This window comes from Microtus oregoni, unplaced genomic scaffold (assembly GCF_018167655.1).
Source record: "Microtus oregoni isolate MIOR12 unplaced genomic scaffold, Mior012 000054F_ref0000373, whole genome shotgun sequence".
In the NCBI taxonomy this organism is placed as follows: Eukaryota; Metazoa; Chordata; class Mammalia; order Rodentia; family Cricetidae; genus Microtus; species Microtus oregoni.
The window spans coordinates 13,322,909-13,348,727 of NW_024543830.1; the positions used below are offsets into that span (position 1 = coordinate 13,322,909).

Below are 25,819 nucleotides of genomic sequence, written 5' to 3' on the forward strand. Positions count from 1 at the left end.
TCTTGTTTCTGCTGGTGTTTATGTAGCAGCTGCCCATTGCATGACCAGCATGCCTTACATAGAGATGGAAGTCTCATCTCTACCACCTCCGTCCATGCTCACTCCTAAAGCCGGGCTGCCAGCCATGCCGGGAGATGCCAAACTTCTCCAGAAAGATGCTCTTTGGTGTACCATGGCCACAACATCCAGGTGGTATGAACCATCCATGCCCAGGAAGGTATGTTTCTCACAAAAGGTTACTTTGTGGTACTGAGCGGCAAAGGATGGAGAAGTTTAAGAGAAACTAACTGTTGTTCTTTTTTAAAAATGCTGCAAGATCCCCGCGGCAGTAGGCAGCAGAAATGCTGTAGGTCCCAAATGGTGGTGGTGGGCCATGTGGTGGCAGGCAGCGGGCTCTGGGAGCAGCCAGTCCCAGACAGAGACAGCTGCTGGTCTCAGAGCAGTGGTGGCGGGCCATGTGGTGGCAGGCAGCGGGCTCTGGGAGCAGCTAGTCCCAGGCAGAAATGGCTGCCGGTCCCAGAGCAATGGCTGTTCCCAGGCAGGGAGACACATGGCGGGCGGGCAGAAGACAGAAACATGGATAGACACGACATGCAGGGTGAGGTTGAATGTTTATTCAGGGGGTTATGGAGGAGGAAGGGTGAAGGGGGGGACAGAGAGAGAAAGAGAGAGAGAGAGAAGAGGAGAAAGAGACAGAGAAGGGGGGAAGCAGAGAAGTGGGGAGGGAGACAGAAGCGAAGCTGCCTCTCCCAGAGGAAGATGGAAAAAAGAGAGCAAGCTCAGGCGAGAAGCTGAAAATCAGCCTGCCTCAGCAGATGGGAAGGGGAATGGGTGTGGCTTGTCTCTTAAAGGGACCAAAACCATAACATTCCCAGGTCTTCCTTATAATAAAAAGCACGGGCAAAAGGAAGGGCCCAAGATGGCCGCGGGCAGGTCAGAGGTAATGGGAGTGGGCGTGGCTTGTCCCTTAAAGCGACAGGAAAGCACAACACTAACCAAGCAAGATTCATCTTGCTTTTGGTAAGAAAGATATTTTTCTTGTCACTTGGTAGAAATTGCTCTCAGTAACTTCTCCAATGAAGGAGAGACAAAGAAAACAGAACAGAAGTAAGATGAAGGGCCACAAGGGAGGCTAATGAAACCTTCAAAACAATGACAACAAAAGCCAAAGCAAAAGCCAAAGCAAAAACCAAACCAAGCCAAACAACAACAAAAACCAACCCAATTAAACATTGGGGCTGGAGAAATGACTCAGTGCTTTAAATGTGCCTGCTGCTATTACAGAGGGGAAATTAACACCCTCTTCTGGGCACCTGCACACATCTGTGCATACACACAGACACATATACACAAACACAAAGGTGTGTGTGTGTGTACATTTGATTCTGTCTTTGACTGACCTGAGCTTTAGGTAGACCTGGATGGCCTCAAACTCATGGTGTCCACTTGCCTCTGACTCCCCAGTGCTGGAATTAAAGGCATGCACCGCCACGACTTTCTTTGTCACAAGAAAAGTCCTTTGTCACTTTGTGCTAAGTAGGCAGAGTGTGGAAATATTACTTATTTGGTGTTTCCATCTCTTCTTCTACCTAATCCTATCCCTACACTCATGTGGTCCCTGATTCCACTCTGCACCCCGTGTGTGTGTGTGTGTGTGTGTGTGTGTGTGTGTGTGATGTATGTCTGTTGTGATGGGGTGGTACACAGGCTCTGATGCATGCCAAACAATCATTCTACTACTAAGATATATCTCTAGCTCCCCATGGCCACACTTGAGATTTTTTTTTTTTTTGAGAAATGTCTGTTGAGTTACTTAGGCTAGCCTTAAACCCACTCTGTAACTGAGACAGGCATTGAACCTATGATCTCCCTGCCTTAGACTTCCATGTAGCTAAGAGTATCAGCTTTCACTACCAGACCCCAGCTGGCATCTTCTCTTTGAACTGTCTGCATGCAACTAGTGCCAGCCTTCTCTGCTTCTCCCATCATTTTTTCCCCCTGAGGGTTCCTGGCCCTCTACTTCCTCATGGCCTATCTCACTTCTTTAAAGAGGGGCGCTTATCTTGATGGAGCTTGAAAAGCCCTCTGGGGGCGGGGCAGTAAGGGGAGGAAGGCAGAAGAAGCCTTGACAGTGTCTGGGGAAGTAAGAAGGGTAGCACTTTCAGATTTAGCTGCGCAGAACCGTGTCCTCCAGGTTCCTGGGAGACCAGGGATGCGCGGCTGAAGCTGATGGTCCAAGAGAGCATCACCCTGGACGGACTGAGCGAACTGTGAGTTCTCAGCGGCTGCTGCGTGTGGACGTGCGGGCAGATGTCCGGCAAGAGCTAGGTCCTCTGGCCCATACGTGCCCTGCTAACAAGCCCACAGCGTCTCCGAGACAGCATGACACCGGTCAACACCACAGCAACGTTGTGGTTGAAAATCACCTACATCTCCATGGAGGTTATCATCGGGCTCTGCGCTGTCGTGGGCAACATGCTGGTCATCTGGGTGGTCAAGCTGAACCCCAGTCTGAGGACCACCACCTTCTATTTCATAGTCTCCCTAGCACTGGCTGACATTGCCGTTGGGATACTGGTCATGCCTTTGGCTATTGCTGTCAGCTTAGAAGTGAGGATGCACTTCTATACCTGCCTTTTCATGGCCTGCGTGATTCTGTTCTTCACCCACGCCTCCATTATGTCCTTGCTGGCCATCGCTGTAGACCGTTACCTGCGGGTCAAGCTGACAGTCAGGTAACCTGCTTGTAGAAGGGTGAGGCAGCAGTGTGTGTGTGAGAGAGAGAGAGGGGGGGGGGCAGGAAAGTAGAGCTATCAAGTTTGTCTTCTAGACCTGTTCAGTAGAAATGAACCCAAACTGGCCCTTGATGTTTACAAAGGGCAGCAAATGTCTTTGCACCATATGGTTTGTGAAGAGGTTAGGCATGAAGAGCAGGGATTCAGGAATAGGAAACAGGGACACTCTGAGCCCCTTCTCCGTTGAGCATGGCTGTCTACTACCATCCAAGATAGCCAAAGATGATGAAAGCCTGATGTATCTTTGGTTTTTAAAAATCTGATCTCAAGTTTTCAAGATAATAGAGCCTTAATAGATTATCTTGTTTTAGGAGAAGTAGAAAGATGGGCGTAAGAAGAGATAGGCAGCTGACTGGGTGGTTTTGCAGATATAGGTTAGATTTTAACGTTGCTTCTGTCTCTGTCCAGTTATTGAAAAAAAAAAGGTAGGTCCTAAAAATGTATATCCATTGCCTGTGGTGGTGACTCACACCTTTAATCCCAGCACTCAGAAGGCAGAGACAGGTGGATCTCTGTAACTTTGAGGCCAGCCTGGTCTACAGAGTGAGTTACAAGACAGTCAGGGCTACACAGTGAAACTCTGCCTCAAGGAATGTAAAAAAAAAAATGTATATTTTCCTTTTCATCTTTTTTTTAATGACGTGTAAAGCACTTCTGAGACAAAAATATTTTTTGAATATGTGTAAAAATGCTGTGCAAAATGGCAGCAGCTTCCTATGACCATGCAGAGAGAGCAGGCAGCCAATGAGAAATCACATTTCCTGGTTTCTTCCGGCTCCTCTTGGGGAAAGAGCATGAGGAAACTACAAACAAGCCGGAGATGAAAACGAGTCTGAGGTCTTCTCCCTGGTCTTGTGGTCTGGCATTGCGCAGGTTATTTAGCTTTCTCTGCTTCAGTCTCCACGTCTCTGAGTAGCTGTGCATCTGAACCAGGCTTTCTTCCTTTCAGTTCTACCACCTCTGGCTGCTATATGTTACCTAACGCTGTTTTACATTTTTAAAATCTAAAATGAAGATGATAATTTCATCTTTATAAGGTGAAGCCACTAAAGTTAATAAATGCGAAGTTCTCAGGAAAATCCTGCTACAGAGTCTGTGTTCAATAAATGGTAGCTACGCCACTGTCACCAGTAAAATAGAGATTGTCATAAAATATCTCTAGTTTGCTTTGCGGTTTAGTTGAGGTAAGTCTTAGTTTCTTTCTTTTGTAGTCTGTTTGAGGCCATTTAGGAAGGATGATTTAAGGAGAAATTTTGCCTCCCCAGGATGAAACTATAAGCACTTGAGCATAACCTTAAGAAAACACTGATTAACTCAAAGAGCAGCATTGGTGCCCCTGTGAAAGATGGGGCGGGTACAGGTAGAGAGAAGCGTGGAAGGGCAGTGTAACTTGTGAGCTCCAATTCAGCAGCCAGTCGAAGCAGTGCAGAGTACAGCACACCAGCAAGCTTTGGGGAGATTCTCATCAGCTCCGGGGTCCAAAAATGTAGGTAGTGCTGACATTGCAGGACAGCTGGCTCAATAGAGAAAAAGACTTGCTGTTCTTACAGAGGACTTGGCTTCCATTCCCAGCACCCAGCACTGTCCGTAACTCCAGTTCCAGGAGATCCAGTGCCTTCTTCTGACTACCCTGACCACCAGGCATACACATGGTACACAGTTATACACGCAAGCAAAACATTCATATACACAAAATAAATATGAAAAAAAAAGAATTCTTGGAGCCACAACTGAGTGGAGGAGGCATGTAGGCACCTGATTCTTAGAAACATATTGCCGATCATTCTAGTTTTTTTTTTTTAATGGCACCTAACACTGTGGGTGTTTCATCTCTCAGCAGAAGATGAGGGAATTGGGAAGCTTATTACTCTTCCTCCCTTTTCCCAGCTAGACATTTCCTGTTTCTGTGAACTCACCAACTTTTTTTTCCATTCAAACAGATACAGGGCGGTCACCACTCAAAGAAGAATATGGCTCTCCCTGGGCCTTTGCTGGGTAGTATCTTTCCTGGTGGGACTGACCCCCATGTTTGGCTGGAATAAAAAAGTGATCTCAGGGCTCGCCCCAAATATCACCACCCTTTCGTGCCATTTCCGTTCGGTCGTGTCTTTGGACTACATGGTCTTCTTCAGCTTCATCACCTGGATCCTCATCCCTCTCCTTGTCATGTGCGTCATCTATCTGGACATCTTCTACATCCTCCGTAAGAAACTCAGCCAGAACTTATCTGGCTTTCGAGAGACACGTGCATTCTACGGGCGGGAGTTCAAGACAGCCAAATCCCTGTTCCTGGTTCTCTTCTTGTTTGCTTTGTGCTGGCTGCCGTTGTCCATCATCAACTTTGTTTCCTACTTTAAAGTTAATATACCAGAGGTCGCAAGGTGCCTGGGGATCTTGTTGTCCCACGCGAACTCAATGATGAACCCTATTGTCTACGCTTGTAAAATAAAAAAGTTCAAGGAAACCTACCTTGTGATTATCAAAGCTTTTAGGGTCTGTCAGAGCTCAGTTTCCTTGGATTCCAACTCTGAACAGACTACTGACACATAAGCCATCTCACAGCCTTCACGGACAGCACCAGCGAGCCCCATAGGCCTTATCAGACCTTCCTGTTTCCTTCCACTGCCGTGGGATCAGCTGACTGGTGGCCACGCAGTTCCACTCCTCCCGGTCTCTGCCTCAGTTATTTTCTTGCTCAGTTCTGCGGGAGCCTGACATGAAGACCATGCATCACGTGCTGTGTTCTTCCTTCCCAGACACAAGAAGTAATGGAATCTCGAGGGTGTCTCTCAACTTACTGAGGAAAAATTCTAGCTGAGCTGGATGTACAGAATCTGCTTGGAAAGATTCCTAAGACACTGAGAACAGAGGGAGTGGGCTGAGTTTAAAGAGGGCTTAACCGGCTAAGCTGACCTGTGTGGGTGTATTTAGGCAAATAAAAGACAATGGCCAACTGTTGTGCAGCTCTTGGCAGGGATCCTTTGGGGTTTGGAGACACAGGTGACTGCTCTCAGCATTTGTCCTGCTCGCTTCCTGGAACACTGTTCCAAGATGCAGCCTCACCATAGGTGATTGTCCTCTCTGGAAGGTCATCTGCCTTGCGAGACTCTGATGTTCTTAGACTCCAAGGCAACTGGGGGGTTTAGGACCACTGGAGATGTTTAAGTCTGCAGGACATTTAAGGAAGCTGGGACTAAGATGTTAACCCATGGCTTTGTGATTTCAGCCTGGAAGGGGGAGTGAAAGTTGGGTATCTAGATTTTACACAGCGGCTCTGTTTTGGTTACTTCTCTGTTGCTATCACAAAGTGTCATGACCAAGACAGCAGAGAGGGAAGAGCTAATTTGGGCTTCTGGTTCCAGAGGGCTAAGAGGCTATGATGGTGGGGAGGTGGCATAGCATCAAGGGGCAGGCATGGCGATGTAGCTCATCCATAAGTGGGAAACAGAGTGAACTGGAAGTGGCAGAAGGCTTTAGACTCTCAAGTCTGCTGTCAGCACCATGCTCCTCTCAGCAAGGCTGCATCTTTCCATACCCTCTCAAAACAGTGCCCCTGAGAGAGAGAAGACCAAGTGTTTAAATGCCTGAGCCTATGGGGAAACATTCCTAATCCAAACTGCCACACACTCCTTGAGTAATTTACAGTCCATACACACCGGGCAGTGGTGACACACGCCTTTAATCCCAGCACTCGGGAGGCAGAGGCAGGTGGATCTTTATGAGTTCAAGGCCAGCCTGGTCTACAAGAGCTAGTTCCAGGACAGGCTTCAAAGCTACAGAGAAACCCTGTTTTGAAAAGCCAAAAAATAAAATAAAATAAGCAAAACAAAGAAACCAATCCATACACAAAGGTAAGCAGATTGCCCAAATCTTGCTTCCCAAAAATGAAGGCAGAGTGCCAGGCTCCTAGTTATTTATAATCCCAAATGAAGAGTCCTCCCTTATTAGCAAAAACAATGTTTAGGTGCCTGTTATAATTCTAACACTGATTATAAGGCAAAAAGAGACAACTGAAAGCTCCCATCACTTTTGTGTGTGTGCATGTTACTGGGTGTGAAGGTGCGTGTCTTGGGGCAGGGGATGGGTGTACATAAAATTTTGCATATGGAGACCAGAGGACAAACTCAGATATCCTTTTCCCTCAAGTGCTATCCTCTTTACTTTTTGAAATAAATGCCCTTACTCGAGGCTCTACAATTAGTGTAGGTCAGCAAGGCCCAGGTATCAGCCTACCTCGGCTTCCCAAGGGCTATGATTATGAGCATAGGCCTTAGTGTCCAGTTTTGTGTGTGTGTGTGTGTGCGCGTGCGCGCGCGTGTGTGTGTACATGTGTATTAAACTCTCCCTAGTCCTGCCAATCATTTTTTAGGCACTGAGATCTTAGGTGCCCGTTAGACTCTGAAGCTGAAGCGGGTACAACAATTATTTTTATCTCCATGTGAGGGTGCAGTCGATCATGGTAGGTAAGGCGCGATGGTGTGGGTGTGAGACAGCTGGTCACATTGTCTCTTCAGTTTGGAAAACAGGTTGACCACTGACCAAGCAATGACAAGCCTTTAATCCCAGCACAGGTGGGGAGGGGTGAAGCAGAGAACTCTGGGAGTCCAAGGCCAGCCTTGTCTGCATATGAAGTACTAGGCCAACCAGGGCTACATGGTGAGACCTTGGGATTGAGCAGGGAGGAAAATGAGAAAAGTTGATCATCACAGTGCCCCTGTGGCTCCTTCCTTGGTCGCTATCCCCATCCTCCGGTTTATCAGGATGGATGCTGGCAGTGGACGGAGTCAGCCACATCATCCGAGCCCCGCAGCTCGAGACACTCACAGTGCCCACCCTTGATTTTCCTGTCCAAATCTGAAGCTCCCCATAGAGTCTCATTCCCAAGATAAAGTGTTGGTTTGATGAGAGCCTCAAGATGACAGTTCCAATTAAGCCAAGAGAAGCGGGAACCCGAAAGTGGAATTAGACCATAGCTATCCCTGAAGTTTGTCTGGATCCTCATGCTAGCCCAGAGCTATTATTTCAGCAGAGGCCCCTCATTCTCCTCCTGTTGCCCCAGAAGAGTCAAGCATGCAAGGCTTCCCCTTACCGAATCTCTGGTTTGGTTTGTGTCTGCCTCCAGGAAGAGGCCCTGGGTTTGCTGTAAGGCTTCACAACCTCTGCCCAGTTAGCTGGACAGTAAGGGGGAAGTGCTGTAGATTCTTGGTTTCCTGATCATCTTCACTGTGTTGTAGCAACGCTCAGTCTCCCCTTTTTAAAAGACAATTTAAAGTGAACACTTCCTTCATATCTGAAGAGCAATCTGGGCTGGGCCTGTAGGTATCGTTAGGTCACGGCTACAAAGTTTGAAAACTGCTTTTACTTCTGTTCCCTTCTGATTGCCACTGGTGGCTTGCTGGGAGCTGGGCCGTCTCATTTTTGCCAAGTGGGAATATCCCGAGATACAGGACTGTTCCAGCTCGGAAGAAGCTAAAGTCAAAGTCAGAAGCTGAAGCCTTGATGTGTGAAGATACCCTTTTAGCATGAAGCCAAGAATAAGGTGAACCAAAAACTTTGGCAACATCCTGAACTGAGTGTCTGTGGTTACCATGTGCTGCCAAGGGCCTTGTCTGGGTCCATGACCCTATAACGGACAGGATCTGGATTGACATATATGGCTCCTGTTGCCACCGAGGGCCATAAGGATGCCCAGGATCAGGTCAGTGACCTGAGCCCAGGTTAGTGTCCAAGGGCCTTGATGCATGCAGATCTAGGGGGCCTGTGCTGCTACTCAATGCCATGGTGACATCCCAAGCAGAACTTGGGTCATATAAATGGTCCTACTGCAGCCAGGGTCTGTGCTGATGACCGAGGTTCCTGTTACCACTGAAGGCTGTGCAGACACCAGAGGTCTAAGGTCATGTCGGTGTCCCAGAGACACACTGCCTCTGGGACCATGCCAATCTTAGTGACCTGAACTGCCACCTTGAGAATTGGTGACATCCAGACCAAGGGCCATGTCTGGGTTTGTGGCCCTACCGAGTTGGGATCTGTCTGAGTTCCACATTGCCCCCAAAGCTCACATAGTAGCCCAGGGTTGGGGCTGCAACCTGAGGCCTCTGCTGGGAGAGCCATGTCTGGGTCCGTGGTCCAGCTGCAGTTGGGGTCCGTGTTGATGTCTGTGGCCTGTGTCACCTCAGGGGGCCTTAGGAACCAATAGAGATGAAATCACAGGGCCATGCTGAGCCGGCCTGCCCTTCGCTGGCCCAGGGAAAGGTGGCCTTACCTCTCATGGGACACAGCAGCAAGAGAACTGGCTCTGAGCCCTGCAGGAGAGATGGCTCCTGCAATCGGGAAGCTGGCCCCTGCAATCGGGAAGCTGGCCCCTGCAATCGAGAGAGCTGGCCCCTGCAATCGGGAGACATGGCCCCACTCCTCACTAGAGGGTGAACCAACCCTGAGGGAATGGATGGAGGGGAGCTAACTCTGACCCTTTGCCTGAGGCAGGTGGCCCCAGAGGCCTGAACTGACCAACTGACCACCCAGGCCCACAGCCAGGCCTTGGGCTGGCCCACCCCATCTAGCCCATCTAGGACTTGCTGGAGCTTGTGAAGGGACTGGTGCTGGGGAACAACACCTTCAGGATCTCTACGACCTGGAACAGCCGCAGGATATCCCTCCCAGAGGAGTTCCGGTGAGGATCCAGTGAGGATGGTGTACCAGACACCAGAGGCCTTGAACCAGACCAGGGGCTCATTGTAGTGAACATTTGTTAGTAAAGCTGATAGGACAAGAGGGTCATACTGTGGAACACTCCAAGGTCCCCAATGGCAGCAGCGTGAGTGACGAGGTGTTGGAGAGGCAGGAAAGAAAGAGGTTTTAATGTGGAGGGGGAGGTGCTGCTAGGGTGAGAGATATGGGGGGTACCAGGAGGTGGGTGGAATTGGGGTGCATGATGTGAAACTCTCCAAAAAATAAATAAGTCAAATTTTTTTAAAAAAAAATGGCTACAAGTAAGTAGAGACCCAACCCTGGTTTCAGGTTTGGAGATGAGTGTGGCAGGGATCTTCCCATGAAGCCTGCCGCTAGCCAACACCCTCTCAGTGAAACCAGAAAGCTAACTAGGGCTTTTTATCTAAATGGAAAAGGTACAGAGACGCCCAGACAAATTCAGAGATGGCTTTCTCCTCTTCCCTATGAAGACACTGAACAAATGTAGATGCCAACTAAGTACATGGCTTTATTACTTGGATTTTTTAAAAAATAAATCAAGTAGCCGGGCGGTGGTGGCGCACGCCTTTAATCCCAGCACTCGGGAGGCAGAGGCAGGCGGATCTCTGTGAGTTCGAGGCCAGCCTGGTCTAGAAGAGCTAGTTCCAGGACAGGAACCAAAAAGCTACAGAGAAACCCTGTCTCGAAAATAAATAAATAAATAAATAAATAAATAAAGTAGAAATAGAGACTAGCCTACCAAATGTCACCAAATGGCTGTCTGTTCTCCGTGTGTGTGTGTGTGTGTGTGTGTGTGTGTGTGTGTGTGTGTGTGTGTTAGAGATTCTGCAGCTCAGATAGGACTGAAGTTCACTATGTAGCCTAATCTATCATTAGAACTCATGGTAGTCCTCCTGCCTCAGGCTCCCCAGTACTAGGATTATAGGCACGAGCTACCACACCTAGTTTATTCTGAACTTGCTGTAGTGCTTGGCTCAGATTCGGGCCAGCAGAAGAGTAGGGAAGCTTTGTAGTGGTGTTTAAAAGAGACTCAGAGGCCAGGTGTAGCGGTGCCCACCTGTAATCAGAGGCACTAGTAGCCTAAGGCAGGAGAACAAGAGAACAGACTGTGTAAGAGCTCCATTCTCTCCCCCCCACACACAAAAAAAAATAAAACACACTGAAAAAAATATTTTTTTTGAGACAGGGTTTCTCTGTAGCTTTGGAGCCTATCCTGGAACTAGCTCTTGTAGACCAGGCTGGCCTAGAACTCGCAGAGATCTGCCTGCCTCTGCCTCCCAAGCGCTAGGACCACCCTCCGGCCCACACTGAATTTTTTTTAAATGTATTTTATGTATCAGTATTCTATCTGCATGTATGCTTGCATGCCAGAAGAGGGCATCAGACCCCATTAGATGGTTGTGAGCTGCTGTGTGATTGCTGGGAATTGAACTCATGACTCTGGAAGAGCAGCGAGTGCTCTTAACCATTGAGCCATCTTTCCTGCCCAACACACTGAAATTTTAACGAGTTTGTCTTGAGTATTCGAGGATTCATGAACAGAGCATCTGCAGACTGCAAGTGGCTCGGCCACAGGGGGCAGGTGGAGAGGCTTTTACTGAGTCTTGGCAGCACTGCAAAGAAAATGTGTTTAATTGGTTAGGTGATAAGCCTATTGCTACCAGGTCAGTTGGGCAGTTGGTCCATTAACTTTGGTGGTAGTTGACAGATTAAGTGGTAAATGTGATTCTTCAGTGTACATGGATTTGATCTTCAATTTGATGATGTAGGAGCCCAAGGTGTTTGGGGCCATTTCAATCCAGTAAGTTTTTTAAAGCAGAAGGGAGGGGTGGGCCTTGAGCTGTGCCCTTGTGTGGGACATTTAGATGCTTCTGAACAGCTTGGAGGATGAGGCACCAGGACATCCAGATGCCTCTGAACAGGGAGCACATCTGCTTGGTCCTAAACTGCAATGAGAACCACAATAGAGGAAGCTACTGCTTACTCTACTCTACAAGCCTTGGTGATTTGTGGATAGTTGGGAGCAGTTAGTGCCTGACTTCCGGAGACTGTTAGAGATAATAACCCGACTCCTTAAAAATCCCTCAGATCGCAGGCTGGTCTGCTGCTTATTGTGGGTGATTGGCTGCTTTCCTGGGCAGCGTGCTGCAGGTTGTCAATCAGAATCTTATGCTGATAATCATCATTCATCTGCATAATTTCCAGGCACGTTTTCAAGAGAAATCCTTCTGCTAACCGCGATAGCTGGATAGGAGAGGAGTGAGAAAGCTGGCTTCCTCAGACAACAGTATGCATGTAATTCTCTTGGCTAACTCTAAAGTGCCCTACAGCTTTGCAGGATTATTGCTGTGTGTGTGTGTGTGTGTGTGTGTGTGTGTGTGTGTGTGTGTGAGAGAGAGAGAGAGAGAGAGAGAGAGAGAGAGAGAGAGAGAGAAAACACAATGGAAAGAGGTTTTATTGCTGTTATTTTCCAAACCAGCCAGATTTTACATCAGATCACACTGACTCTACTCTACTGACTCTGTGAACTTGGACCCCTTAAGCTCCTGTGTCTGCTCTCATTTGTAACAAGGGACTAATAACATTTATGTCAGAGTTCTTTTGTTTCTTAAACAATGTATATTATTAGTCAGTGTGTGTGTGTGTGAGTGTGTGTGTGAGTGTGTGTGTGAGTGTGTGTGTGAGTGTGTGTGAGTGTGTGTGTGTGAGTGTGTGTGTGTGAGTGTATGTGTGTGTGTGAGTGTGTGTGTGTGAGTGTGTGTGTGTGAGTGTGTGTGTGTGAGTGTGTGTGAGTGTGTGTGTGTGAGTGTGTGTGTGTGTGAGTGTGTGTGTGTGTGAGTGTGTGTGTGTGTGTGTGTGTGTGTGTGTGAAGGCGCATACATGACAGCACTCATGTGGAGGTCAGAGGACAGTTTTGTAGAGCTGGTTCTCTCCACTTACCATGTGGGCTCTGGTGTCAAACTCAGGCTGTCAGGCTGTGTGTCAAGCACCTATAACTGGCTGAACCATCTTCCTGGGCCCTCATTTTGCTATTTTTCATTTTGTCAGAATCAAAAGTCATGAAGTGGAATGAGTAGAAGAAGGAGCTCCAGTTTACCTGTTATCCTGTTTTAGTACTTATTAATTTATGGTCTCTCTTGTTGCATTTATTAACCCTGCCCTGTTTATCTTAGACTTGGGGCTTCAAGTTATTTCCTCTGTAAAAACTTATCAAAGATGTTCTAAAAAGTATTACTCGGGGGCTGGAGAAGTGGCTCAGAGGTTAAGAGCACTGACTGCTCTTCCAGAGGTCCTGAGTTCAATTCCCAGCAACCACAACCACCTGTAATGAAATCTGGTGCCCTCTTCTGGCCTGCAGGCATACATGCAGGCAGAGCACTGTCTACATAATAAATAAATAAATCTTTTAAAAAAAGTATTACTCTACTTATTCTCCATACCTATGTACTTTCTCCTTCCCTGAATCTAAAGATTAATTGTATCCTTAAGAGAGAGGAACAGGAGTACTTGTATCAGCTAACACTGACTGCCGGCATCTGCATACCACATCTTCTTATCTGTTTTATTTATTTGATTTTTCAGTGTGAGACAGAATCTCATATACTCCAGGCTGGCCTTGAACTTGATATCTAATAGAGGATGAACCTGAACTCCTGATCCTCCTGCTTCCGTCTCTGACGTTCTGGAATTGCAGTGTGTGTCACCTCACCCAGTACTCTCATTATTTATAAAGTAACTTTTCCATTGTCTTGGGCAGTTTGCTGATATTTACTATATTCTCTTCTTTTCTATTTCTAATGACATTTTCTTTGACCATTTTGTGCCATCTCTGAACAAACTAATCAGTTTTGCATATAAGTATTGACAAAGATAAGGACCGCATTTTAAAAACTTAGAATTATTATTTGCTGCAGAACCTAAGAAAACAAGCCTTTATTATCTGCTCCTGGTCCGTATGGGTCAGGAATTCAGGAACATCTTCTTGGACGGTTCATGTTCATGACATCGCATGAGATTACTGGGTCAGACACCTGAAAGTTTGATCATGGCCACTACCAAGGTGACTCTGGCATTAGTGATAAGGTGACATTGGCAAGGTGTTTCCTTTTCATGTAAGTCTTTCTGTTGCTTGCTTGAGTCCTCATAAATGGTGGCCAACTCACTCAAGATACAAGAGACTGGGGCAGAAGCTGGACTGTGTTTCAAAGACACACATCATACTTCTGCCAAATTTTGTTTATCCTGAAGGCCAGCCCAGACTCACCTTCATATGGGCTACATAAGATCATTTATATCAAAGGACATGGTATACCTGACTGGTGTGATTGGTTAGTTTTTTATCAACATAAACCTACATATATCTGAGAGTAAGAAATCTCAGTTGAGGTCTTGTGAGCAAAATCTATGAGGGTATTTCCTTTCCCTTTCTCTCTTTCTTTCTCTCTCTTTCTTTCTTTCTTCTCTCTTTCTCTCTTTCTTTTTTTTTGGTGTGGTTTTTTTTTTTTTGAGACAGAGTTTTTCTGTAGCTTTTGGAGCCTGTCTTGGAACTAGCTCTTGTAGACCAGGCTGGCCTCCACCTCACAGAGATCTGCCTGGGCCTCTGCCTCCAGTTCTGCGATTAAAGGCAGGTGCCACCACGCCCAGCTGAGGGTATTTTCTTGACTGTTAGCTGATGTTTCAGGGTCCAGTTCACTGTGGGTGGTGCCATCCCTGGGCAGGTAGTCTTGGGCTATATAAGAAGGTAGCTGATCAAGCTAGGAAGAGAAGACCAGAAGTGGCTTCCTTAGGTCTTCTCTGCATTAGTTCACGCCTTGAGCTCCTGCCCCAGCTCTCCTCAACAACAGACTGTAATCTCTAAGCTTAAATAAACCCTTTTCTCCCCCTAGTTGCTTTTGGCCAGTTTTTTTTTTTTGACCATGACAACAGAGAGGCTAACTAGAACAGGCTGGGATGAAACCATTAACATACCTAAAACAAATGAACAATTAACAGCATCAACTGTCTTGGCACTGTAATGAGTTTCATATGTTGTCATTAGCCAATACATTTCATTCAACTTCACTGAATCTATTGATTCTTCTTACTAGTCTTCTTTTTGTCCAACACATTTTGTTGGTTGAAACAGAGATCACCAATGAGGAGCAGATAATGTAATGTAAGTAAAAAAAAAAAAAACATTGTGGTGCAAGCTTGGCGCGAGTGCGTATGCTGAATTTTCGTGAATTAAAGGGAGGCTCCCCTTTTCTCAGGAAAGGATGATATTACACAATATAGAAAAGTCATCTACATCCGTCCCTTGGAAGGAAGTGCTAGCTCTAGGGTGTGATAAGGAGCACCCAGTTTAAATTTGGGAATTTAGGGTGGTTCAAGAATTCGAACCTGCAAAACTAGTGGTCAGAAGGCATGCATCTGTCAGGAATCAGAAGCTGCTGCTGCTACTGCATGGAAAGGCGTCTTTGATGGGTCCCAGTTCTATTCAGAAAAGCTTTCCGGAGTCTGGAATCCCCAGCCCCGGATGCTGACTGCTCTACTCATGTATTCTGGCTTGCAGGCATACATGCTTCTGGCAGCTGGCATGAGCTTCACCTCTAACCACACTCGCTAGGTCTTCACTGTAGCTTGGGACTCAAGTTACTTAAGGATTTCTTTGCTGGAATTGCTCCCATGTGAAAATGAACTGGGCCTCTCAGAATGATGGAGGGACAAGAGGCACAGCCACACACATCAAGAGAGGGTACAGTTGCCCACATGAACATGTTCCAGTAGCAATGTGTATACCTCTTCTGGGTGTCTATTAAAGTGTATACGCCAAGTGGATTTAATCAAGGTTCTCCTGCTGCTCTGGGCAGTGCTGGGAGCGCAGATGTTCACAATTGATGCAAAGACATCTTATTCATGAGTGATATCCCTCTGGTGCGTCCCAGGACACAACCCGGCTGGCTCCTGCACAATAGCCCTGCTTAGAATAACCGGCGGTTCTCCCTTCACGCGGGTTAAAACCACCTTAAATCTAAACATATGTTTCCCTCATGCAGATCCAGCATCCCTGAGATCCTCTGTTCTTAACAGCTGAAGTTTGCTTCCTTCTCACCATGGAGCTTGTCATGTTCTCCTTGGCCCTCTTTTCAGGTAAATGTTGGTAAGGAACACCTCGCCCTCTAAGCCACAACCTTCTGGGGCAGCATTATTCTCCTCTACTTAACGCCCCTCCTCAGGGTAGCTGTTTAAAGCACCTCAGCTGTTTATGGGATAAGAGAAGGTGAAAATACGTCTTGTTAACAGGTCCTATTACGAGATCTTAGACCCTTACCTCTGATAAAGGAGTTATGGCAAACTTGTATCCCTTGACTAAAATTGGAGCTCTGCAGTGCTTCCCCCCTCCCCCCACAATGACCCCAATTCCCATTCTCTTCTCCTTTCTTCCCTCTTATGTCTGCCTGGATCTAGGCAGATATGCGTATCTCCTTTCTGCCTAAGTCTGACACCAAAGATGGTACCCAGAAATGGGACTTGCCCCAAGCTATCCCACCTCCCAGTTGCGCTCCCTTTAGACCTAACTGCAGCTCTCTGTGGGTCAGCATCCTTGACTATGAACTGAGGATCACAAGATCCTCTTGTCTGGTTATGATGAGAGGAGACTGACATTTGGAGGAATGTGTTATCTCCTGTAAGACACAGCGGAAGCAGCCTCTTGGTGGGGGTGTGGGTTCTTCACAGAACACACTGGGAAGGCTGAGAGCAATGGGCTCTGCTGTCACACCTCTCCTTTCTGATCAGATATTTTCCCAGCTACGGTAAAGCCGGATGTTGCATGTGTGACTTCCTCTTTATACAACGTCCTGACATGATAAAGATGCCCACACTGCTCTTGCATGGCAAGCTCTCAGCCCCTAAAATCACAGGTCCCTTTATCTTTAGTCCTTTTCAGTCAGAGCGAGCCTCCTAACCTTTCGCTTCCCTTTAGTGGCTGCCTTTAGGGGCAGAGCTAAGGGGCTAGATGGCAAAACAAACCTCAAGTTCTTCAAGGCTCCTTGCATCTCACGCATTCTCAGGCTAGTAGAGGAGACTTCTCCAACAGTTATGGGTTCTAAGCACATGAATTGGGGCTGCCTACGTTTAGGGGAAGTCTTTTCCCCTTAGCTAGTTTTCTCTGGAAACACCCACGTGGAGGCACCCAGACATATGCTTGATTAATCTAGGCATCCCAAATCCAATCAAGCCCACATCAAGATCAACTCTCACAGATCTTCAAATTAAAGGTTTCTTCAGAGTCGATGTCATTCTGGGGACTCTCTCTGCCTTGAAGACGGCTGCCTTCTTGTGTGTTCATATGATTTTTTCTAACTTCATCTGTTTTTAAATTTTTAAATAAGAATACCAGTCATATTAAATTCAGAACTATCATAATGGGGATCGGAGAGATGGCTCAACAGGTAGCGTACAACCATCTACAATTTCAGTTTCAGGAGATTGGACATGTTTTTATGACCTTGGGCTCCAGGCGTACGTGTGGTGCACTTATATACATGTGATACACTTACACACGTGTTGCAATTACATACATGTGTTGCAGTCACATACACATGTTCTGCACTTATATACATGCAGAAAAACACCTATGCACATAAAATACAACAAAAAAAAACTTTAAAATTTTTTCTTGAAGTGAGCCACCCTAATTTTCTAATTTTAAATAATTTCTTCTTAAAAGTCTTGTGTCCAAATGCAGTCACATCACATTCTGTATAGGGATTAAGGGATCAACATGTGAAGGATACTCATAATAGTGACCAAATTCAAATGGACAAAACCCAAATTTCAATTATCTTCCAGGAGAGCAGGGGGTTCAGTGTGTTTCCAAGAATAATGAACTCTGTGTGTATATGTGTGTGTGCTTGTGTGTTCACAGACACCATGGTCATGGATGAAAAGGTGAAGACAGGTATTGAACTGGACACAGTTTCTGCTAACTGTAGCTATGATGCCCACTACAAGAACCACACCAAGTACTGGTGCCGAGGCTATTTCAGGGACTCGTGCAATGTTATCGCCTTTACCCCTAACAGCACCAACCGTGTGGCCCCGAAGGACACAGGCAGCCAACTCATCATCACTGTGTCCTACCTGGTCAAGGAGGACACAGACTGGTACTGGTGTGGCATCCAACGGGATTTTGCCAGAGATGTCATGGATTTTACACAGCTGATTGTAACTGACAGCAGAGATGGCCGGGCCAGTGTTTTTCCACCTGGTAAAGAGACTGGCAAGGGATGGTTGGAGGGCAATAAGTGCTCCTTGAGGCACTAAAAACTCACTAAAGGATCCAGGTCTGATGGTGCACACCTTTAATCCCCACACTCAGAAGGCAGAGGCAGGTGAATCTCTGGGTGTTCAAGGCCACCTGGTCTACAGAGTGAGTTCCAAACGAGGCAGAGCTATATAAAGTGAGACCCTGTCTCAAAATAAAGACACAAAAACCACCTCACTAAAGGCAGAGGCCACCAACTCAAGTTCCTCTTGTATTACTTGAGGTAACCAGCTCTCTCAATTCCACTCTGTGGTGGGGGGTGAGAGCTGGGTAGAATTTCGTAGGAAAGAAGCGCATCTGAGCCCTGGGTGTGCTTGTAACTTCCCTTTCTTCACAACAGCCTGGCTCGCAGACCTTGGAAGGTTCTGGAAGGTCTCATAGGCGTGAGATCTTTGACCTGATGGTCAAGGCTTTGAGGTTGTAGTGAAATCTCAGCCTTGCAGGTCTAGAACCTTGGAGATTGGCTTGAGACGTAACTGAGGCCGCAAAGAGAGGTTTCTCGAAACTGCACAGCTTAAAAAAAAAAATCAGTAATTAATATAAGTTAAATAGAGCGGTCAAACTTGCCAGCGCCCATCTTTACTCATGTGGAATGCAGGAGGATCCTGGGAGGGACAGGAACCAGGGGGTAAAGTCTGCCTAAGCCAGACTGCGATTTTGAGCTGGAGCTAACTCTCGGCCTCTCCCAGTGTTCTCGTGTTCTCAGGCCCCTTCTCCGGAGCCTGGAAAACTCTTCAGTACCAGTGAGCCCCTGTCTTCCAGGCAGAGAAATGTGGAAAGCACTAGCTGTTCTCTTGTTGTTCACATTTAGAAAAGTGATGTGATTTCAGTCGCTGGAGCGCAGTGACCATAGGAAACCCCACCAGAAGGACTTGTGGGATGTAGTAATAAGGGCGGCGGGGCTGCATCCCCGTCACCCCGGCCGCCTGCTAGCTCATGCCCGAAATAACAACACACAAACTGTATTCATTTAAACACTGCTTGGCCCATTCTCTTCTAGGCTAATTCTCACATATTAATTTAGCCCATTTCTAATCATCTGTGTAGCACCCCTAGGTGCGCTTACCGGGAAGATTCTAGCCTATGTCCATCCTGGGTCAGAGCTTCATCGCGTGCGTCTGCCTGGGAGCTGGGAGCATGGGAGCTGGGAGCGTGGCGTCTCTCTGAGGAGTCTGCTCCCACGAGGAGAGTTGTGGAGTCTGAGCTCACTTCCTCTTCCTCCCAGCGTTCTGTTCTGTTTACTCCTCCCACCTATCTTCTAACCAATGAGGGCCAAGCAGTTTCTTTTTATTTAACCAATGACCTTCCTCCATCAGTGGGAAGCCTCACCCCCACACCACCTCTCCAGTTCTCATGCCTTGCTCACAGTTAGTCCACTGGTAACTGATATGGCTAGCATCCCGCTGAGTGGGTAACATCCACACTGGCTGTGTTTTCACTTTGTACGTGTCTGCTTTTTATAGCGTTTCTAGAGTTTTTAGTTCAGGAAGAGAGGGTCTTGTTTAAATTTGCTCCTTTAAAGAAACATGGAGGAGGTGATGTGGGACTCCCCGATGGGTTGTTAGTATCTTATCAGAGGAACTATGTCACAGATTGACTCATTCCCTAAGGATGGGTCTAGCTATTTGATACATCAAGACTTTTTTTCCCTAGTCTGGGTCTCTAACCATGAATGCTTTTAGACTGCCCAGGGCCTTTGTGCAAATCTGGGAAAAGTGTCCCTTCTTCTGGGTGCAGAGGATCCAGTTGCAGGGTGTATGACTTAGCTAGCGCACTGTGAGTTGGATTCCAGCCCCTACTTCTCTCCCCAGACTTGCTCCCTGTCCAGGGCATGTTTCTACAATAGTGTTGTCATTGTCTTGTGCAAAAAGCCAGCAAGGCACTTCCCCTCTGGAGAGCAAGAGAAAGACGGGATGGGGATACAGCTGGAGACAAAGGAAGGGTCCCCAAATGGACTTTATTCTCAACACTTTCTTCCTGATTCAGACCCTCCAGGGAACAGGACCCGGAGCTGTAGGACTTCTAAAACTATCCTAAAGGCGGAGGACTCCAAGTGAGTAGGGATCTGAGGAGATGATGGGGTAGGGGTGGGGTGGGATGGGATGGGGTGGGATGAGCCACGACACAGTAGTTCACACCTTCTACTTTTCATCTGTGTATTGTTTCTCTGCCTAAATAAAGTATCTTACTTGTAATTGTTTGGTTTCTTAAAAATGACTATTTCTGTTTGAAAGCAGAAAATAGCTTCTGGTTACTTCAATTGATTTTTGTTTTCTTTTTTGTTGTTGTTGTTTTGTTTTTGTTTTTTTTTTTTTTGACAGGTTTTCTCTGTGTAGCCCTGGCTGTTCTGGGACTTGCTCTGTAAAGCAGGCTGATCTTGAACTCACAGATGTCTGCCTGCCTCTGCCTCTCAAGTGCTGGGATTAAAGGCGTGCGGGGGGCATTCTACCCCCCAGAGGGAGAGAATACCTGTCTGAAACACAGGACAGGCATGCAGGCAAAAGAGGAGCCAAGGACTTTATCTTCATCTCTAGCTCAGTTTCCATCTGATGGTCTCGAGTGCGTTTGCTTCCTTCTCTCAGTCTTGGCTAATTCTAGTTTCTTTTTTTAAAAAAGTCTGATTCATTTTTATTTTGTGTGTATGAATGTTTTATACACATATATGTATATGTGCAACACGTTTGTGCATGGAGCCTTGTGGAGTCAAGAAAAGAGAGCCTGATCCTCTGGAACTGGAGCTAAAGATATTCATGGGCTGCAGTGTGGGTGCTGGGAACCGAACCTCTGAGCTTTCTCTAGGCCTCTGTTTCTTTTGTTTTGTTTTGAGACTTAAAAAGTTCCCCCCAAGTTCCTAGGTAGACTTAAACCTTTGTTCCCCCTGCTTCCTCCTCCTGAGCAATGGGATACAGGTGTGTGCTGCCACACCCAGCTCAAAAGCACTCCGCCAACTGAGCTATATCATCCAGCTTGTATTCTTTTCTCTCTTTCCATCTCCCTCTCTCTCCCACCCTCCTCCTTCCCTCCATCTTTCTTTTTCTCTTTGACACAGTAGGTTTCACCCATTTATAGTTGCTCAGTTTATTTCTCCCCATTCAAGAGAATGACCGAAGACTGTAGTTTTTCCACTTCTCATCCCTACTTCATTTCTGGGGAAGGACTCACTGGCCCAGCTTGGTTAGATGCCCATCCGATCCAAGGAATGAATTACTCATACAAAGGACAGAGTCACTCTTTACAGACTGTAGCTCTCAGGAGCAACTGGGGCTGGGATGGGCGTGATGGTGTGAGAAGAAAACCAAAAGGGGTTTCCTTCCAAACGACCTGATATCTGATCTGATTTCTTCTAGACTGTCCCTTCTGATCTTTTGCATAATGATTATTCATTTGCAAATTCATCTTTATAATCAGTGTTTGTCCAAGGGAAGGAGAAGCCAGAGGAATGAGGAATAGAGGAGGAGGTAAGCAAGCCGGGTGTAGAGTCATGAATAAATGTGCCCCTCCTCTTGATGCCTGGTCTCTTAGGTACCAAGGCAGTTGGTCAGTCCGCAGGCTGAGGAGGATAGAATTTTCTCATAGTGACAAAGGCATCATGGGAAGCAACTGAAGGAACACTTTAGTCTTAAGTGGAAGTAGGTGTGGGCTGGAAAGAAGGAAGATAACCACACTGCAGGACCCGTATCTGTGGGGCTCCTTGACACCACGGCACAAGCATTGGGGCATAGCCTTACTCTTTGTTTGAAACTTTTTGTTCACCTGTAGGGATTGGGGTCAAGGCTCTTGTCTAACGACGGAGTTTCTGTAACGCCCTCCCCCAGTTCGGCAGGTGGTTGGGCCCAGGGACCTCAGCTTTCTGTCTTTGTTTTTCCTTGGATAGATACTGGTAAAAGCATCACTAGAAGCCCTCAGCCAAACCAAGTTCCTTCTGTGATCTCCATACCCTTGGTAAGTTCCCTCCTTGATTCCTCAGTACTGAGTCGTGAGTGCCTTCGGAACTCAGTCGTTAGTTCTTTCCACTCATAGAGAGGAGACTGTGTGGTCGTCTGTCTTTACCTGTGACGCAGGCAGGTCCTATCATCTGGAAAGTTCTCTAGGTCACCATAAAGAACTGAAAAGAACACCATGAACACCTTTGTTTGGCCAAGGCGATGCTGTTAGCTTTTGGCTTTTTATGAGTGGACACCATGGAAACACCTTGGACAAAGAAGAGACTGTAGCCATAGTTACAAAATGGATTCCAGTCACCCTTCCTGGGTTTGGAAACATAGAAAAACAATACTTCAAGGAAATAATGATTAATATGAAGGAAACAAACAAAAGCCTCAGACTAGAAACCCAATACTGTTACCAAATCCAAGTAGCATCCGAATGATGGGAGGCCTCTTAGTGACACATGAGGGGCCAGGGCCAGCAGGATCTGAAATGTGACCACAGGCTACAGGGTCTCAGGCTGCCCCTGTGCGGGCTGGGTCCCATGAAGACACAGAACAAGCTATCTAAAACAGTAAAGGAGCGGCTCCCACAGCGTACCTGCCTTTTTGCCCTAGAAGCTTTGGGAACAGTGGAGGGGAGGGAAATGACCAGAGCAACACCCCTCCGGGCTTGTCTAGGCTCCTTCTAGGTTACAAGTTTTGTTTTTGTTTTTTGTTTGTTTGTTTTTTTGGTTTTTTTTTTTTTTTGAGATAGGATTTCACTGTTTTAGAGCCTGTCCTGGAACTAGCTCTTGTAGACCAGGCTGGCCTCGAACTCACAAAGATCTGCCTGCCTCTGCCTCCTGAGTGCTGGTATTAAAGGCATGTGCCACCACCGGCTGGCTGTTTGTATTTTTTTTTTCTTCAGGAAATTATCATCACTTCTTTAAGATAGGACCCTGGGCAACATTGTTTTCCCAAGCCAGTTTTTTGCTCTACATTTTCCTCCTTGTTCCTATATGCTTCTGAGTTTTCTATCCATCTATCCACCCGTGTCCCACCCACCTCCCCACCCATGCATCCTCCATTTTGCAAACTAGGAACATGCTAGTGCTGAGGTTACAAAGACAAACTAAATAGGTAGCACCTGTCTTCATGGATCTTATGTTGTAAGAAACATTATGTTGTAAGGAAAACAGGAGGGCAGACATGGCGCACCCAGAAGCCCAAGTAGAAGGATCTCGAGTTCAAGGCCAGTTTGGACTAAATGAGTTCTAGAGCAGCCTAGACTGCAGAGTGAGGTTCTGTCTCAAAAATAAAGTGTTGTGGTGAGGTGGAGGAACACAAGCAACCACACTTGAATACAGACGCAAGCTTGTCCAGTAGAATCAGTGAAGGTGATAGGATGCTGTATAATAGGGAAGAACAGAACCCAGTGCCGTTCTCTCAGCAAGAAGCCAGCAGCCTGTTCCAGCCTTGCCCTGTTGCTCATACTTGGACACACTTAGCAGGCTGGACTAAAGCCCCTTCTAGTTTTGTCATTCTTGGGTCCGGCAGTTCAGATGTATTCATACCATCAAAACTCAGCGAGAGAAGGGCAAACCCTCGGTACCCAGCTTTACCTACAGTCTTGCAGAGATGACATCAAACTCCAGCCCTGAAAGCAAACTTTAGTGTTTGCAGGGCTGCCAAAGTGGCTCAGCAGGTAAAGGCGCTTGTCACCAATCCTGTTTAAGCCCCAGGACTCACATGGCAGGAAGAGAAGCAACTACTGCAAGCTGTCCTCTGACTTCCACATGTGTTCTGGGAACACATAGCCCTTGTGTATCCTCCACTCTCCCCTCTACGTGAGGGGGCGGGGGAAGAGAGATATACAGAGACAGAGAGGGAGAGAGAAACACATACAGACACACACACGCAGAAAGAGAGAGAAAGAGAGAGAGAGAGAGAGAGAGAGAGAGAGAGGAGAATAAATAAGTAAATAAGTAATCCAAACGTGGATGTTTTGTGCACAGGCAGCCAGCTCAGGAGTGCCAGGGGTGGTTCCCACAGCATCCCTTGCCTTTTGCAGTCTGGAAACTTTGGGAAGTGTGGAGGCTGGGGATACTTGGGTTTGTTTGAAAAAAATTCCTGAGTATGAGAATAATCTTTAATTTAGAAGAGAGGAAAATAGGCTCAGAAAAGTGAAGTGTGTAGGGTTTTTGTTTTTTTTTTTTTGGCTGACACTCTGGCAAGAGCCTCCAACTCCGTTTTCCTTTTCTATTTCCCAACAAAGTAGGCTACGATTTGAAGTTCTTTCCACATGTCCTGACTCGAGGAAATGGCTCAAACTGAACACACGTGACTGAAGATTTCCTTCATTTAGTTACCAAATAGAGTAATACCATTACTGTTGAATCTCCATGACAACCAGCCTGCATCTCAGAGACTGTTTCTGACCTTTCGGATTTCTAAAGCAATCTTCCATTGCAAGGTGACAGCAGCGGGGTCAGGGAAGCTAAGATAGATTCCGCCAAGCAAGGCTGCCACTGAATAATATCTCCAGACCTTACCTCTCGTGCATTAGATTCACTGACGTGAAGAAGAGGCACAGAACCCAGGACAAGGGGAAATGACTTGTATTTTACTTTATCAGCCAATAAATATATGAATAGTGTTGAAAGAGCCCCTTTGTATGACTGACTTCTCCTAGTGCATCACTGGAAAAGTATTTCTTGACATTTTCCTAAAAAGCATAACATTCCAACACATTTCTGAGTGGGTATTAAATGCTGTTCTATCCAAATTATCACAGATTGAGTCTGTGGTTCTCATAGCCCCTTGGTGAAAAGACGGTGCCCCTCCCCCCCACCAATACATCCTCAGTGGGAACCAGTCACCAGAGTAACGGGTTCTGCTCTGACCCATAAGCAACCAAAGGGTTGTTCAAATCAGGAAACACGAGGCAAGAATGAGGCATCGTCATCTGCGGGAGCCAGCAGAGTGGCATCATTGGTGCAGGATTACCGCTACCCCACGTGCTTCCTTGCAACCTGCAACCCTCTCCTCATGCGGTGTCCCCCCGGCTGCTTCATCGTGGCCTTCACCGCCCTCCTGCGGGGGAAAGTGCACATTCATGTGTGCGCTTGTACACGTGGAGGCTGGAGGATTACCTTAGATGTCATTCTTCTGGAGCTGCCCACCTTGTAAGAAACAGTCTCTTTCACTGGGCTGGACTTGTTGATTAGGCTAGGGTAGCTGAACCATGAAGCCCAGGGACACTCCAGACTCTCCCTCTCCAGGGCTAGGATGACAAGCATGCCCTACTACTACCATGTCCCCCATTTTTACACACGTTCTGGGAACCAAAGTCAGGTTCCCGTTCCTGCAAGACAAGCCCTTTACTGATTGAGGCATTTCCCTAGTTTCAGGAAGCCACAGTTTAATATGCCATGGTCCAGTCTGATGGCGTGTAGGCCCACCAGGCTCAGACTCAGAATCCTCAAGTGGTCCGCTGGGTCAGAACGGGGTTGGAATGGAGATTGGGGGTTGACCAGATTCTGTGTGTATCTCGTCAGATTAGCTCATGTCTCTTGCAAAGCCTTTGATGAGGATACTCTGGGCTTTGTTCCAGTTCCTTCCTATTGGGAGGAAAGTCCAAGTCTCTCAGCAGCCCGAGGGGAAGGGGAAGGTTACGGATATCATACCTGCATACTTGTAGCCTTCCTCCATTTGAGTCTCAAACACCAAGAAATGCTCTGCCTCCGCCTCTGACCAGTCCCAGTCATGCCCAGTGGCCACGGATTGAATTTATACATGGTCAGTTTACCAGGTACTGTACTCTTAGAGAAAACTGTTTGTTTCCCAGCAGCTAATAATTGCCCAGAGTTCTTCAGTTAGGTGGGATTGTGCCCAATTTACCTCTCCGTGCTTGGTCTTGCACAGGTCTTAAGAATGCTATCACCAGGTGGTAGTGGCGAACACCTTTAATCCCAGCACTTGGGAGGCAGAGGCAGGCGGATCTCTGGGAGTTCGAGGCCAGCCTGGTCTACAAAGTGAGTTCCAGGACAGCCAGGACTGTTTCCCAAAGAAACCCTGTTTCAAAAAGCCAAAAGTTA

General features: G+C 46.9%; 1 protein-coding gene across 1 annotated transcript; it reads left to right on the forward strand.

The window, feature by feature from the left end:
* Positions 1 to 2,382: 2,382 nt before the first annotated feature.
* Positions 2,383 to 24,911, forward strand: LOC121437818 (adenosine receptor A3-like). The gene is made up of 8 exons (XM_041637874.1): positions 2,383 to 2,735; positions 4,736 to 5,343; positions 15,576 to 15,635; positions 17,416 to 17,757; positions 19,801 to 19,867; positions 21,162 to 21,259; positions 21,683 to 21,756; positions 24,657 to 24,911. The coding sequence occupies exons 1-8, from the start codon at positions 2,383 to 2,385 to the stop codon at positions 24,909 to 24,911; spliced, it is 1,857 nt and encodes a 618-aa protein (XP_041493808.1).
* The last annotated feature ends 908 nt before the right edge of the window (positions 24,912 to 25,819 follow it).